We start from the raw sequence: 15,315 nt of genomic DNA on the forward strand, positions 1-15,315 counted from the left end.
GATTTTACTGTAATTGGATTTTTTTAAACTGAATCTTGCATTATTGTTTTAAGGACATATATTGCAGGGCTAACCCTTAGTCTCACAATTTTCAAATACCTTTTTGTACTTAGGACTCTTCTGTCAGAAAAGGTGCAGCAGCATTTAGGACAAGATAAGCTACCATGCAGAAGTTATGTGTTTTATGCAAAGAATTCTAACCAGTTACGTATTTTCTTGAGATTGAGTCATTGCATTTACCAAGTGGTTAGGCTTGGAGTTAAGGCAGTTTAGACTTGGTTTCTTGTATTTTTGTGATTTGTTGGTACACAAGTCACTTCCAGCCACCTTAATGTGTTAACTGTGTGTGTAACCTGTGCTGTTTTTCCGCAGCTGACCCTTCCTCAGAAAGCAAGGAAGACCAGTGGATGGGTGTCACAGTCCAAAGCCAGGGCCCAGGGGGCAAAGTTGTGGTAAGTGTAAGAAATGCATTCATTTTACAAGCATTTGAATGCCCATCATGAGCCAGTATCACCAGACTTAGTGCAGCAAACAGAGTGGAACTCCTGTCCACGTGCAGTTTTTTGAGTTCTACCAAACTGATTGCTTCAAGGCAGGAATTCATATCAGGAAGAAATGGAATAATTATTTTTTCCTGTGATTCTTGGTGTGTTTTGAAACAGGCATACCATCTTCTTTTCTTCAGCACTTTCATATGAAAAAACTTATTCATAAATCTCTGTTGAAAATCCATCCTGGAACTCTAGATGGTCTTAAAAATTCAACAAAATAGGCATGGTTTCTGCTGTAGGAACTATGTATAATCAATTTTTTAAAATATGGGAATTATTACAGAAAGTAACTTCAGAAATTTTCAAATCTTTTGTCATTTATTTTGAGCTTCTTCGATAGGTAGTGAAGAAGAGAGAGAGTTTACTGATAGGTCTTATAGATGGCCTGGTGATTCTAATCATTCTATTTAGAATTTTGAGAGAAATGGATGTTTTTTACTGAACACTGAATTTTAATGCTTAAGGAAGACATTGGGAAATTACTTGGATATTGTGAAATATTTTCAGCCTGTGTTATATGAGGGGTAACCATGAGTATCTGAGTTAAAAAAACAAAAACACAAAACTGTAAAGATTACTACACCTTTTTAATTCTGTGTTTCAAAAGAAATAATTTTAGGGACATGATTTCTGAGTTTAGAATGTCAGTTAGGACTGATTACAAGGAGATATTGTGGGTAAAAGGAAAATGTCTTTGTTTTAGATGTTTGCCTAATCACTATGAAAATAGGTCTGTAACTTCTCTCCTCTAGACATAATTGCTCTTTTTGTCAAGCATGTTGATATGAAAGTTTATGTAGTCATTAAAAGCCAATAAAAATGAAATAAGGTGCTTCCCTTTGTTCATGTGCCAAGTAAAGTTATAAATAAATTACCTATGGATTATAGATTGGCATTTAATATTTGGATTACAATGATGCTATGGATGAAAATAAGACAGAAGTCCTCAAGTTTCTAGATGCTACTGTCTCCTCAAGGGCACTTTGGAACAGAGTTCTTAATTTTGGTCCCAATTCTAAAAATGTGGACACATGTATCTTTGGAGCCCCTGGTTACTGCATATAGTTAACACGCTTGACTGCTCACCACAAAGTTGGAGGTTTGGGTTCACCAGAGGCACATCAGACAAAAGACCTGGTTATCTGCTTCCATTGAAAAGTCTGCAGAGCACAGTTTTACTCGGATCCATGTGGAATTACCATGAGTTGGAATGGACTTGGTGGCGACTGGGTTTTTGTTACTGTTTTAGTATTAACCTCTTCAGTATTTTCAATGTTATTAATTGTAATCTTCAATGACAAGGTTTATAGACACAGAGGGCTACTTTATTTCATGTGTTTGCAGACCTGTGCTCACCGCTATGAAAAAAGGCAACATGTTAATACAAAGCAGGAATCCCGAGACATCTTTGGGAGGTGTTACGTCTTGAGTCAGAATCTCAGAATTGAAGATGATATGGATGGAGGAGATTGGAGTTTTTGTGATGGTCGTTTGCGAGGTCATGAAAAATTTGGTTCTTGTCAGCAAGGTGTAGCAGCTACTTTTACTAAAGACTTCCATTACATTGTGTTTGGAGCCCCGGGTACTTACAACTGGAAAGGTATGCCATTTTTTATTTACAGAAGTAGATATTAGAATGCTTATATAATGCATATAAAATGTATCATGGTTTAGTACATTTTAAGTTAAAAAACAAAATGTGTCATAATGCATTTGTTTGTTATGAAGTGGGGTAGAGTAAATTGTCTTCTCTAAATCATAATTTTTAAAAGGAAATATTCATGAAAATGTGTGTTTCTTTTAGTGTTGAAAGGTTTTGGGGTTACACACACACACACACACACACGCAGTTTTCGTTGATTTAAGTATAGTTAACTTTTCCCTGTAGAAGTGTAATAACACAAATCATTTTTGCTGTTTTTTATTTGCCTGTTTTCTAAAGTCGTAGATTTTAGTTTTAAGTTAGTTTTTTTGAACACTGTGAAGAATTGAGTTGTGTGTGTACAAATGAAGGAGCCCTGGTGATGTGGTAGTTAAAACGCTCAGCTGTGAAGCACTTGTGGTAGTCAGTTTCCATAAAGATGACAGCCTGGGAAATTCCATGGGGCACTTGTGCCCTCTCCTGTCGAATTGCTGAGTCTGAATCTACTAAATATTAATGTGTTTGCTTTTTATGTTTGGTGTACAAAAAAGGCTGTCCAGAACGCTATGCTTTGTTAATACTGATGCCAGATAGATTAGGTACTTTTGAGAGAATAATTTCAGACAGCTTGAGGAAAAATTACTTATTAGTATTGTTTCATTAGTATGGGTAAAAGGAAACTCTAGGTAGTAGGGAAGAAATGGTCCACTTTTTTGACTGAATGAATCTTGTCAGTTCCTATTAAACTTTAACTTAAAAGTTTAACTTCTAAAGAAATCTGGCAAGTACAGAAAACCACTATATCATTATGGCTGCATTTTCCAGCACACTGGCAGCTATGGCGGGGCTCCAGCGTAGCTGCAATTGTGAGGATGGCGCAGGACCAGGCAGTGTTTCGGTCTCTTGTACATGGGGTCATTATGAATCGGAACGACTCAATGGCAGTTAACAACAACAACAACATATGATAAGCATTCAACTGGTAACCACAAGGTCTGCAGTTCAAGCCCAACAACTGCTTTCACAAACTGTTCAGGATCGCTGATTCAAAGCCAACGCCACAGCACACATGATGAGGAGAAATATATCTGATTTGGATATAAGATCTTTTTTGAGATATTTACTAAAGTAAACTATATGTGTTAACATTTTCACTAGTGAGGAAAACTTAGAAAAATTTCCCTTTTCAATCTTTAATTTCTGTTAGAATGATTCTAGGGCAAACCTCCCTCTGCTATGTCAGCTATAGATAGTACCTGTGAGAGTAAATGTCCTTTTACTTTCTGCTCCAACAGAAACTTATGTGTCAGGTGATTCTGACCTAGTTGAAATAACATGTTAAATTTAGAAGTTACTTAACAAGAATAGATGTCATATATCGTAAACCAAAATATCCAACAACTGTGTATGCTTCAATTTACGGGCACTATGTCTTAACTGCTTTCATAAATCCTCACAATAAAGAGTGCCATTTTAAAAAATTGTATTGTAATTTGGACTTCCTTTATGATTTTGTTGTTGTTAAGGGCTGTCGCAAGTTACTGTTAAGTGAGTCAGTTCCGATTAGATACTTTTCTTTAACTGAGCCTTTTGAAAAGATCACATCTTGGTTCCAGTGACTTAAAGAAATGATCTAAATGTTAATTTCACTTTTACACTATGACAAAGAAACTAAATTGATTTTGGACTGCAGAGAATGTTAAACATATGTGTTAAGTTCATGTCAATTTTTAAAAATTGGTCTTGTAGATTTTGTTAACTAAACAAGCATTCCATTTTCCATCTAATTTCTTTCATTGTATAGTAGAGATGGTTCATGAAAACATGGGGTTTTTGTTGTTGTTTTTAACTACAACATATTTTTTTGATGTAGAAAAGTTTACATTGACATTTTAATTTTAGCGACCTTCAAAGTCACCTCTTCTGTTTTTCTCCTTCACACTTTCCTCCCTGTGCTCAGTGATAGCATGGGGATTGTATATTAGAAACCATTTATTTTAGTTTGCTTCATCTTCATGGTTTTTTTTTCGTTGTTGTTTTTACCATTTCACTCCTTTAGGGATTGTTCGTGTAGAGCAAAAGAATAATACTTTTTTTGACATGAACATCTTTGAAGATGGGCCTTATGAAGTTGGTGGAGAGACTAACCATGACGAAGGTCTAGTTCCTGTTCCTGCTAACAGTTATTTAGGTAGGCATGTGCAGAGCTGGCCTGGCCACCTCTGCCTGTGGACGCTGCCGTGTGACACCCACTCCCCAGTGTTGCACGGCATGGGCTGCTCACGCTGAGGACATGCCAGGCCGTGTTCACAAGAGTTTGACTTAAACCTTGGGGATCCCGAGGGACCTGACTGGGATTTGGAGCCTTTCCCTGCTGACCTGGTGTTCCCGCAAGGTGGGCAGAAACTTAAGTAGCTCCTAAGATGGTCCACCCTACTGCTTGGAAGCCCGTCTTCGGAGCTGATGACCTAACACTGGCCATGTATGCGGCTGTGCTAGAGTGTGGGCATCTCCATTGTAGTCAGCGCCACCTCCTACACAGTCTTTGAAGACCATGTTCAGAACGTAATCTTAGTGGTGGTTCAAGCCCTCTGGGTCTTTGCTTGGTGATTGCTGGTCTCCAAAGGCTGGCCCCACTTCCAGATTGGGGCCCCCATGTCACAGAGCCCCTGGTAGGTGGCACGGGGGCTCTCTGGCTGAGGCTGAGCAGAAGGGCTGAAGCGGCTCTGAGGACACTCAAACTGTGTTTAAGTGCCAATTCCTTAACTCTTAAGGCTTGCTTGCGTGACTAATGGGTGTCCTAAATTATTCATGTGCATTATGATAATTACAAAAAGGCTTTTAAAAGCTTTAATTCTTGGTATGAGTTGACATAAAGAATAATTATTGTGCATTTCTTGGGGGAAAAAAAAAAACTAAAAAAACTCCTAACCCTAAATAGTAACCTATTTTTTTAAAAAAAATCACGAAGAGAAAAGTATGCTTAGAGATATTACTGGGACTCGAAAGCTGAAACACTGGGTATAGTATAGATATCAGTGATTCCAAACAATGTCTTAGTAAATATGCTCTGGAAAAAATGGTTCTAATTGTTAAAGTTGGTATGAACTATACTGTTATTTAAAAACATTTGTAGAGAATCCTCTCTTACCCCTAAAACTAAAATTTAGTATAAAAAGATAGACGAAGCCTTGGTGTAGTGGGTTATGTATTGGGCTGCTAACTGGAAGGTCAGCAGTTCGAATCCATTAGTGGCTTCTTGGGAGAAAGTTGAAACTTTCTGTGCCAATAATGATTTACAACCTCAAAAACCCTATACTGGGGTCACCGTGAGTGGAACGACCCAACAGCACACATTAGCAGTTGCATAACGATACAGAAGAGGAAAGAGAAAAATTATACTTAATTATTAAGCACTGTGGCTCTGTGGGATAAAGCACTAGACTACAAGGTCAGTTTGAACCACAGGGTCAGCAGTTCAAATTCACCAGCTGCTCTTTGGATAACCTATACAGAGGTCGCTGTGCGTCAGAACCAACTCGGTAGCACTTAACAACAATAGTTCGGTGCTACAAGTCAGTGTCTTTCATATCTGATGTCATTTAATCAACAATATAATAGTTCTCATTGTCCTTCTTTTGCTGATGAGAAAAACTGCAGTTTGGATTAATTTCCTAGTCCAAGGTCACACAATTAATGCTCTTCCAGCCAAGGAAAGAAATACTCAGGCAAATGGGCAGGAGCAGGAAGGGAAGCAGCTGGGTTTGTAAATGGGTTGTTAGTGACTTACATAAATGTTAAATTATGAAACACAAATTTTCAAGATAAAATTCTTTTAAAGGTCCATATTATTGACACAGCAATATTTGAATATATTTTAACTGACAGCCTCTCTCTCTAGAAATACATTATTTAGAGACTATTTAGAATGACAAGTATTTCATTTTCATTGGCCTGATCAAGAAACCAGCACTTTGGTTTTCACGGTAGATATTCAAGGATTTGATTTTATAACCAGAGTTGCTGGTAGAACATTTAAAAGTGGTAAACATTTTTATGAAACACACCTGCCACTCTTAGGATGTATTTTTCTCAAAAGTGGATACCTGGGGGATAAGGGGAATCAAGTTCTCACCAGTGCATTTTGGTCGTCCATGGTGTCTGTGAATCAATCAAGTCATTTCAAAGGATCAGTGGGTTTTCAGGGTAAAAGGATCTGCTTGAGGGGAAGCCGGCAAAGATTGCAGTTTGCAATGGTGGCGCGTCCTCATTCGGCAAGAACTGTGGCAGCCGTCCTGCGTCTTACCAAGCATAATTATTTTTTTCTTCCATCTCTTTCTGTCCCATGCATGTGTACAGGCCTACTGTTTTTGACCAGCATTTCCTACACAGATCCTGATCAGTTTGTTTATAAAACACAGCCTCCCAGGGAGCAGCCTGGTATATCCCCTGATGTGATGATGAATAGCTACCTAGGTTTGTGACCTCTGAGATGACAAATAAATTGTCTTGGTCATAGTCATTAAAAAAAAAAAAAAGTTTGATCCATACAGAGCATAAATCTTTTTGTTTTCTATTTCATTTTAAGAGATGCATACACAAAAGTAATGTCATGGTTGAAGCTCTTCCACCACGGAGTTTCAGAGCTGGATTGGATTATATCACCCTATTCTAAACTTGCAAGCTCATCATACTTTTCAACTCATTTCACAATTTGAGAACTGCAACAGTAGTGGTGGCATTTTTCATAAATAAAGTCCAGTGACAAGGGTGAGCTTATACTGTTCTACAGTGGCTTCACCTTCGTAGAGAAAGAAGCGCTCAATGTGAATGGGCACTTATATTTGGTCTCTGTCAAATTTCAGTATTTGTCACCTGGATCTTACCTTGATACTTTATCGTTAGATATATTAATGGTTTTTTGCCCTCTGACCAAAAATACAGTTGAGATCAGTGACCGCTTAGTTATTTCTGTTGTTTATTCTCGGTTCTCAAATACTTACTGCATATCATCAATCATAGTTTCATTTGCATGTTTGTTGTCTGGGAACTGAGTTGGTTCGAAATGATGAAATGCTATCTATGGGTATATTAATGATGTTAGCATTTGAGCTTGCCCAATTACCAAAGAGATAGATGAATACAGAAGCTATGCATGAATCAAATACTAATCGTTATAATATAGCACAACCCTATAACAAACTTAGTTGTAGTACAAGTCAAATGTTATTCCCTCTGTAGGATGTAGCTTTCCCACAATAATATCTAGCTTGGTCTTCTTTTACCGTTGTTTCAGAAATGGTGTTCAAACTGATTCTTAGTACGCTTGAATGTTTTATGATTCAAGTTATGCAAATGTTAAATAGCATGGGTGCATTTCTTTTAAAGTCTTAATACCCATAGAAAGCATCAAAATAGCCCTACAACTTAGTACTTGTGTCAAATCTCTTTGTTCCATAGCTCATTCATACTGTAAATATATGATGTCTTGTGGGAGGGTCCAGGAGAGGAGGGTGGGCAGCAAGAGGAAAAGATAATGATGGGGAGGTACTGATGTCAGATACCTCCTGAAATGCAGAATTGATGTGAGAGGCTGTATTTTGTTCTTCTAGGCTTTTCTTTGGACTCAGGGAAGGGTATTGTTTCCAAAGATGAGCTCACATTTGTATCTGGTGCTCCAAGAGCCAATCACAGTGGAGCTGTGGTTTTGCTAAAAAGAGACATGAAATCTACACATCTTCTGCCCGAGCATATATTTGATGGGGAAGGTCTGGCCTCTTCGTTTGGCTATGACGTGGCAGTGGTGGATCTCAACAAAGATGGGTAAGAGTGTTTTATATGACACGTAATTGCTTCTTTGGCTGGACTCTGTCCATCTTGAGAATAGCCGCCTTTGCAGATTAGTTGATTCAAAGAATTATTTTGCTGCTAGATTTTTACCATCCCATCCCATCTTCGTCACTTGTATGTTGTCAGCGCACTTTCATTACCCTCCCTAAGGTGTCAGTGACATTTTCCATGTTCACATGTTTACTCCTGCCTTGGAATTAATGGGTACATGAAGATTAAAATCTGAAAAAAGAAATTAACTGTACATTGTGATAGAGATCTGATGTGGCACTATAGGATCAGCACTGGACTGCAATGTCGGTGGTTCAGATCCACCAGCCACTCCTTGGAAACCCTATACAAGACCACTATGAATCGGTACCAAGTCAACAACACTTAACAACACAGTGACTCCTACATGGTTCTGTTCAGTGACTTCTTCAAGGGTTATTGGAGCATGCAGACTGTCTAGTTGAAAGTAGGATGCCATTGCATAGACCTGTGGCCATCATTGCCAGTCTGGGTGGGTTGGTGGGGCTTTCCTGGGCGTCTGCTGCACTGTACTTCTAATATAGGCAACTAGATTTGCATTCTTGTTCTCAGTATTTTTCTTTGGAATTTATTAACAGGCTTCCTTGGGTTTTGGGTTTTTTTGTGTGTGTTTTTTAGCTTTTAATTGATAAGCCTTAAGTCCTATATTTGAGGGCCTGTCTACCGTCTGTCTTTGTGTCCTATTTTGGTGCTATTCTTCCTAAACTTACAGGTATTTTAGCTGCTAGTTCACAGTTCTTCTCCTAATTATGTTTTCAGGTGGCAAGATATAGTTATTGGAGCCCCACAGTATTTTGATAGAAGTGGAGAAGTTGGAGGTGCAGTGTATGTCTACATAAACCAGCAAGGCAGATGGAATAATGTCAAGCCAACTCGTCTTAATGGAACCAAAGATTCTATGTTTGGCATTGCAGTCAAAAATATTGGCGATATTAATCAAGATGGCTACCCAGGTAGATAATTGTGAAATAGTAATGCTTTTCAGATGAATTATTTGGTCATTTAAAATAATGAGTGCTTAATGCCATCTTATTTTAAAACATTGTACTGAGGTGTTTTAAAGATGTAATATTTGTCGAAATGTGATATTGTCTATAGATATTGCGGTTGGAGCTCCGTATGATGATATGGGAAAGGTTTTTATCTATCATGGGTCTGCGAATGGAATCAACACCAAACCTACACAGGTAATCGAATAACATGGAACTCTACAATAAGACACTCAGAGTTTTGCCTTCTAATAGAGTATTTAGATTTAAGTGGATTGCTATACCAGTCATGGTTTATTTACAGATACACAGTTGTAGAAATTTAAAAATGTTTTAACATAATACTAGAAGATACCTTGGAAGTAGATTACAAATGAAATGACCTCTACTTAGTTGAAGGATAACATTTCTTATCTAGAAATCAGAATAATCCAAAGGAAAAAAACTGTTCTACCCTGACAATATAAAGAGGTGGAAGTGTGATGTGCTTCCTCTGGTTACAAAATAAATAGAGATGAGTCAGAGCAAATGACTGACAATTATGTGAAAAACGCCCACACCAAAAATGAAAAATTACTTCTGGGGAAAAGAAGATTTTTAGAGGTCAGATTGGGAGGTTTGATGTGAAATGCCCTAGTTGACTTAAGGTAAGTACATTGCCTCTTCAAAAATAGGCTCTGTATCCTTTGAGATACTATGTAAATCATATGACATGTTTGAAATGAAATATATGAAGTGCTAGATCCTTTATGTATATGTTTAATTTTTAATCATTTAATTATTAAATTATTCTGATTTATTTGTACATGAACTCCTAAACTTCAGTCCCCAAAACTAAAGATAAAAAGTTCATGTTGATAGCCCATTGTCCATTTTGATACCCTTGTTTGTTTCAGGTTCTGGAGGGTAAATCACCTTACTTTGGATATTCGATTGCTGGAAATATGGACCTTGACAGAAATTCCTACCCTGATGTTGCTGTTGGTTCCCTCTCAGATTCAGTAACTGTTTTCAGGTATGTTATCTCTGACATGTATGTTCAATAAGTCAGGCTACACTGAAATTTTTACATTTTAGATAGTAATTACTGAAATGCAATGCCTTTACTTCAAAGGTAAAGACTTGTGTGAATTTTGAAGATTTTTCTTTTGTGGATAATGTAGCAACTTAATAAAAAAACTTATTTTTGAAAATCTTGGTAAACTGGATTAAGTAAAAAGAACAAAATGTGTATGTATAAAGCTTGTCAGTCAGTACAGAGAACATAAAGAATGAAGTAAAAATCCCATGTAATTTACCATCTTTTTTTTTTTTTAGATTTTTATTGTGGATTGAGTGAAAGTTTACAGGACAGAGCATCAGTTTTATATTCAGCAAATCATACACCTTGTTTCATTACAATGATTATAATCCCCTCCATGTACCATCATCAGTTAACAGTATTTCTCTCTATTAACTTTAGCTTTAAAAAAAAAAAAACACTCAGGCATATATAAAAATTTACATCTCCAAAGGGCACATTCTACAAGTCTGCCTCCTGGCCACCAGCTCTTAGTCCATATCTTCCCATGAATCTAGAATCCTCAGCTGCTCCCCCTCTCCATGACCCCATCTCTGCCTCCGTCTTTGGCGTTGTTGTTTTCTCTGGATAAGGTCCCACATTCTGCTTGTGCTCATCTCCCTTGTTTCAGGACTGTAATATTAACTACTCCCCTGTTATTGTTACAAAACTTCTACCTTTACAATTGTGACAGTCGCAATTTGTCATGATAACGATTACTCACTATTGAATCATATGAATCTTACACCCATCCCTTTTTACCAGACCCATCTAGACAAGGTGAAAACTATTCAGTGGGGACTCTTTCTTACCCCCAATACTCTTAAACTAAACTCCCTCTTGAAACCTTGTAAACCCATCACTTTGTGCCTTTATCACCCACTCATTTTAGGTAGCCAATGTCTAAGTTGCCTGTCCCTATCTACCCTGCGTACAGAGGGGATAGATAGCATTGATACTTAATGTGAAGAGTCCTTCCCTCTCTGTTGATATTTAGAGTTACTACCTCCATGAGTATAGGTCAGGTTCATCGAATTGTAGCAATTTACCCTTGTTTCCTTTATATATATAAAAAAATTTTCTTTCATCTTCCTCTTGTTAAATTTTGATTATCGAGCCATCAAGGCTAGGTCAAATGGGTACTGTCTGCAAGTTTAGGTGTTCTTGTGCATTTTCCCTTCATTTCATGTCAGCTGGATGCTTCACTGTCAGCGCTAGCCCTCTTGGCAATGTCCTTGTCCATAGGATCAAGTGTCCCCAGGTCTTATAACACTTTGGACCAACCAGCCCCTCCTCTTCTCTCTCATCTCCAGGTCAACAAGAGTCAATAGACTGTGGTTGAACTCAACCCATTTCTTCATTGCTGTCTTTCCCCCTCTTCCACTCACCAGTAGACCAATGTGGTCACCAGCAAGCTTACATGCCTGTTCATGTGTTCCCTTTGAGTTTTAGTCTTATAGAGGAATTTGTTCTGAAGGGACTTGATTGCTTGCCTTGATGGCTTCCTGGCAAACAGCTTGCTTATTCTTGTAGTAGCCAGTCATGCTAACATTTTTGTTTTGGGTTTTTCCTGATGATCTTTCTTTGAAGATGTGTCTTCTGTTGCTCTAGTTGTTCCAGGCTGGTCTGCTTGTCCTTGCTAGTGAAAATGTCCCACCTCATAAGGTTCTGGATGGGACTTAGGATTCCACCTAAGGTACTGTACTCTGCAAAGGTTTTGCAAGAGGCCTATTTCACTGGGCAAGTTCTAGAACCCCTTTTAGGTATTCCAATCAGTTATAGGCTGAAGATGGGCTTACAAGTTTTCTGTAATCTTGTTTCCCAACATTCCTTTCTATCCCACTCAAGTGTCTATTTTACAATAGTAGGCAAGGGAAACCAATATTCACAAGACAGTCAAACATCTTAGTATTTTTCCCCTCTTCAAACTATACCTAGATCCATGTATCACACAGCCCTGTTGTTCCAAGGTTGAGCATGCATCACTGTTTATCTCTGTCCCACTTAGGCTATGCAAACCTGTTTCAGTGTTCCCCTATCTACCTTCTTCTTCCACCTCCTTGCCCTTCTTGTATTGCCCTTCCCAACACTCAAACTAAACACCCCACCCCAACCCCACTGTTGTGGTTACCTTATATTCCATTAACTCTTCTCTCCATTTAGGATAGTCTTTTTTTATCCTGTAATCAATATATCTGACCTTCTCACCACCTGGATCTCTGTTCCTCTATGTTTATCTTCTTTCATACTGTAATTGTTTTTGATCATAGACTGACCTCCCAGATCCTCTGTTCTTATAATTTTATTCTGTACTTCACTCTTCCATTTGTCGATTGAGTTCAGGGTGATGCTGCCACGTACGTCTTTCTCTGGTTGTTGTCTGTTCTTGTTGGTTCTCAATCCACAGAACTCCCTTTAGGATGTTTTTCATAGCAGGATTGGCTTTGGCAAAATCCCTTAGCTTCTGTTTATCCTGGAATGCTTTGATTACACCATTGTATTTGAGTGACAGCTTTGCTGTTTAGAGGATTCTTGGTTGGCAGGTTTTTTTCTTTCAGAGTTTTATATATGTTTCCCCATTGACTTCTTGCCTGCATGGTTTCTGTTGAGAGATCCGAGCTTAATCTGATTTGCTTGCCTTTGTATGTTACACTTCTCTTTTCCCTAGCTGCTTTCAAGATCCTATCTTTATCTTTGATTTTGGAGAGGTTGATTATTACATGACAATCTTGGTGATTGTCTTTTAGGGTCTATCCTTCCTGGGGTTCGCTGAGCTTCTTGAATGCTTATCTTTTCGCTTTTCAGGTTGTTAGGGAAATTTTCTTCCAGAAGCTCTTCAACTGCCTCCTCTGTGGACTTGTATGATTCTTCCTGTTCAGGAATGTTAATAATTCTTAAGTTATTCCTCTTCATGTTGTCCAACATGAATCTTGGGCCTTCCTCAGATTGTTTTATCCTTTTTTGTGCTTGCTTTTCTGTCTTAGTAATGTTGACATATTTATTTTCTAGCTCACCAGTTCTGGCTTCTATCTCTTCACTTCTTCTCCTTTGCCCTTCCAGTGTATTGTCCTTTTCTGATATTCTTTTATTAATCGTTTTGACCTCTTCCTGTAGGTTTTGAATTGTTTCCAGTGCTGTATCTATCTTATTTGATTGTTCCTGTAGTGCTTTCCTGACTTATTCCTTATTTTTCTCAACTTCATTGTATAGTGTTTTGATAGATTTTTATAATGATTTTTCTGAACTCCTTCTCAGGCATTTTGAAAGCCTGCCCATCTTCCAGTATGGAGTTTAGGTCTACTTCCAGCTCATTTGCCTCAGTCACTTTATCTCATTTCTTGACACATGCAGATATGGTCATCTAGTTCTGATTTTTAGGGCATATTTAGGAGTTATATGTGGCCTTAATACTTAAGATGGGTGTATATTTTTTATGCTTTCTGATTGCCTCTAGGTAGATGTGATCAGTGCATGGGCTTCCCTTTACACTTTTCCTGAGAAATTTCAAGATGCCACTGTTGGTTATTGTGATGTAACTCAGGATTTAATTTTCTTATGTTTCCTTTTAGTCTGCCTGTTCCACTCCACAATCCCTGTTCAGGCCTTCTTCCTAGTGATAAACAGTTCAGGGCCAGCTGTGGCCACTTTGCACTGCCATTTGGTTTCAAGTGGAAACTGTCACTTTAAATTTTGAGATCTGTGCCCATGCGTAGTAGAACCCTCTGGGGGTAGGAGTGGGGTGTCTACTTGCTCAGGCACCCCCTCTAGTCACCAGAGTGAAGGTGCACAGACAGTGAGAGACCATTGAACAAATACAAAAAAAAAAAAAAAAGAATGTCCACACCTTTATCTCTGTGGTTCTGTCAGGTATCCGTGGTTTCTCTGATCCTTCCCCGACTCGATTTCTTCCAAGATCGTAGCTCTGGGAGCAGCTGAGCATCTTGGAATAGAAAGCAATGCATTTCTTGCTTCTGCTACAAATTCCCCTAGCTGTAAGCCTTCCAACCTTCCTAAATATTCCTTTATATGTGATTCAGAGATCTGGCACCATCCCCTGATTCTGCTTGGTCCGGTATTCTCTGTGTTGCTGCTGATGGAGCTCCTCACTGCACTTCCACCTGATCCTCCATCTTGTTTTTTCTCTTTGAATTCTTAGCATCTGTTTTTAAACTCTGAAATTGTGATTTGTATTCTTCTACTTTTTTATTTTCTGTAAATATACATGTGCATTTTTGGAAGAATTGGGATACCTTAGTGTACACTGGTAGTACTGTAAGAAGTGCTGGTGGCACTGTAGGATAAGCACTGGACTGCTAACTATAAGGTTGGCAGTGCACCACTCTGCTGGAGAAAGATAAGCCTATCTGTTCCTATAAAGCTTTACAGTCTTGGAAACCCTATACAGGGCTGCTATGAGTCGGCACTGACTCCATGGTAGTGCGTTTGATTGTTTTGGTGGTGCTATGGGTTAGGCATCTGGCTGCTAAAGGCAAGGTCTCCACAGGAGAAAAATGGGGCCATCTGCTCCCATAAAGATTTAGTGTCAGAAAACTTATATAAGGTCACTGTAAGTCATAATCAACTCGATGCTAGTGGATTTGGTTTTTGGTTTGTCTGTTTATGATGTGTGGTGGGCCTTTTCATATCATTGAGTGTTTTTCTAGGAAGGTAATGGTTGTCTATCAAACATTACCTCGCTGTGTGGCCATTCATGTAGCCAAGGGTTGTGGTGGTACTGCACAGTCATGTTGCTTTCCACGTGGTTTTGTTTTGAGTCTTATTTTTGCCTCTGTGCACAAAAGGGCTGTGGTAAACATCCATACATATGTTTATATCCTTGACTAATCGTTTAGTGGTAAATTCCTAAAAGTATAATTGCCAAGGTGAAGGGTTGGTGCTTTTTAAGACTTGATACACATTTACCAAAATACCACCAAAAGCTCTGCAACAGTTTCCCATCAACTGTGTCTGGGTTCCTTTTCCCAGTCATTTCATCACTGTTGGAAATCACCATTCAGTTGGTTTTGTGTCATTTTAAAGTAGCACACTTTTCATTAAAAATACAGCATTGTAGCAAGTGTAAGATCCCCAGTATTCCCATTTCCACAGACAATTTTTTTCCCATGTTTTATTGTGAATTATATGATATTTTACATGGGAGAACTTTAGTTTTACATTCATTCCACCGTACAT

General features: G+C 38.3%; 1 protein-coding gene across 2 annotated transcripts in view; it reads left to right on the top strand.

Moving 5' to 3' along the window:
* Positions 1-15,315, top strand: part of ITGA6 (integrin, alpha 6) — a 91,179-nt gene that overhangs the window by 38,336 nt on the left and 37,528 nt on the right. For both annotated transcript variants that reach the window (XM_006866640.1, XM_006866639.1), the window contains exons 3-9: positions 373-452; positions 1,896-2,151; positions 4,253-4,384; positions 7,806-8,016; positions 8,833-9,026; positions 9,172-9,260; positions 9,959-10,077. In XM_006866640.1, the coding sequence (XP_006866702.1) occupies positions 373-452; positions 1,896-2,151; positions 4,253-4,384; positions 7,806-8,016; positions 8,833-9,026; positions 9,172-9,260; positions 9,959-10,077 (1,081 nt within the window). The remainder of the gene's footprint in view (positions 1-372; positions 453-1,895; positions 2,152-4,252; positions 4,385-7,805; positions 8,017-8,832; positions 9,027-9,171; positions 9,261-9,958; positions 10,078-15,315) is intronic.

This window comes from Chrysochloris asiatica, unplaced genomic scaffold, assembly GCF_000296735.1.
Source record: "Chrysochloris asiatica unplaced genomic scaffold, ChrAsi1.0 scaffold00094, whole genome shotgun sequence".
NCBI classification, from domain to species: domain Eukaryota; kingdom Metazoa; phylum Chordata; class Mammalia; order Afrosoricida; family Chrysochloridae; genus Chrysochloris; species Chrysochloris asiatica.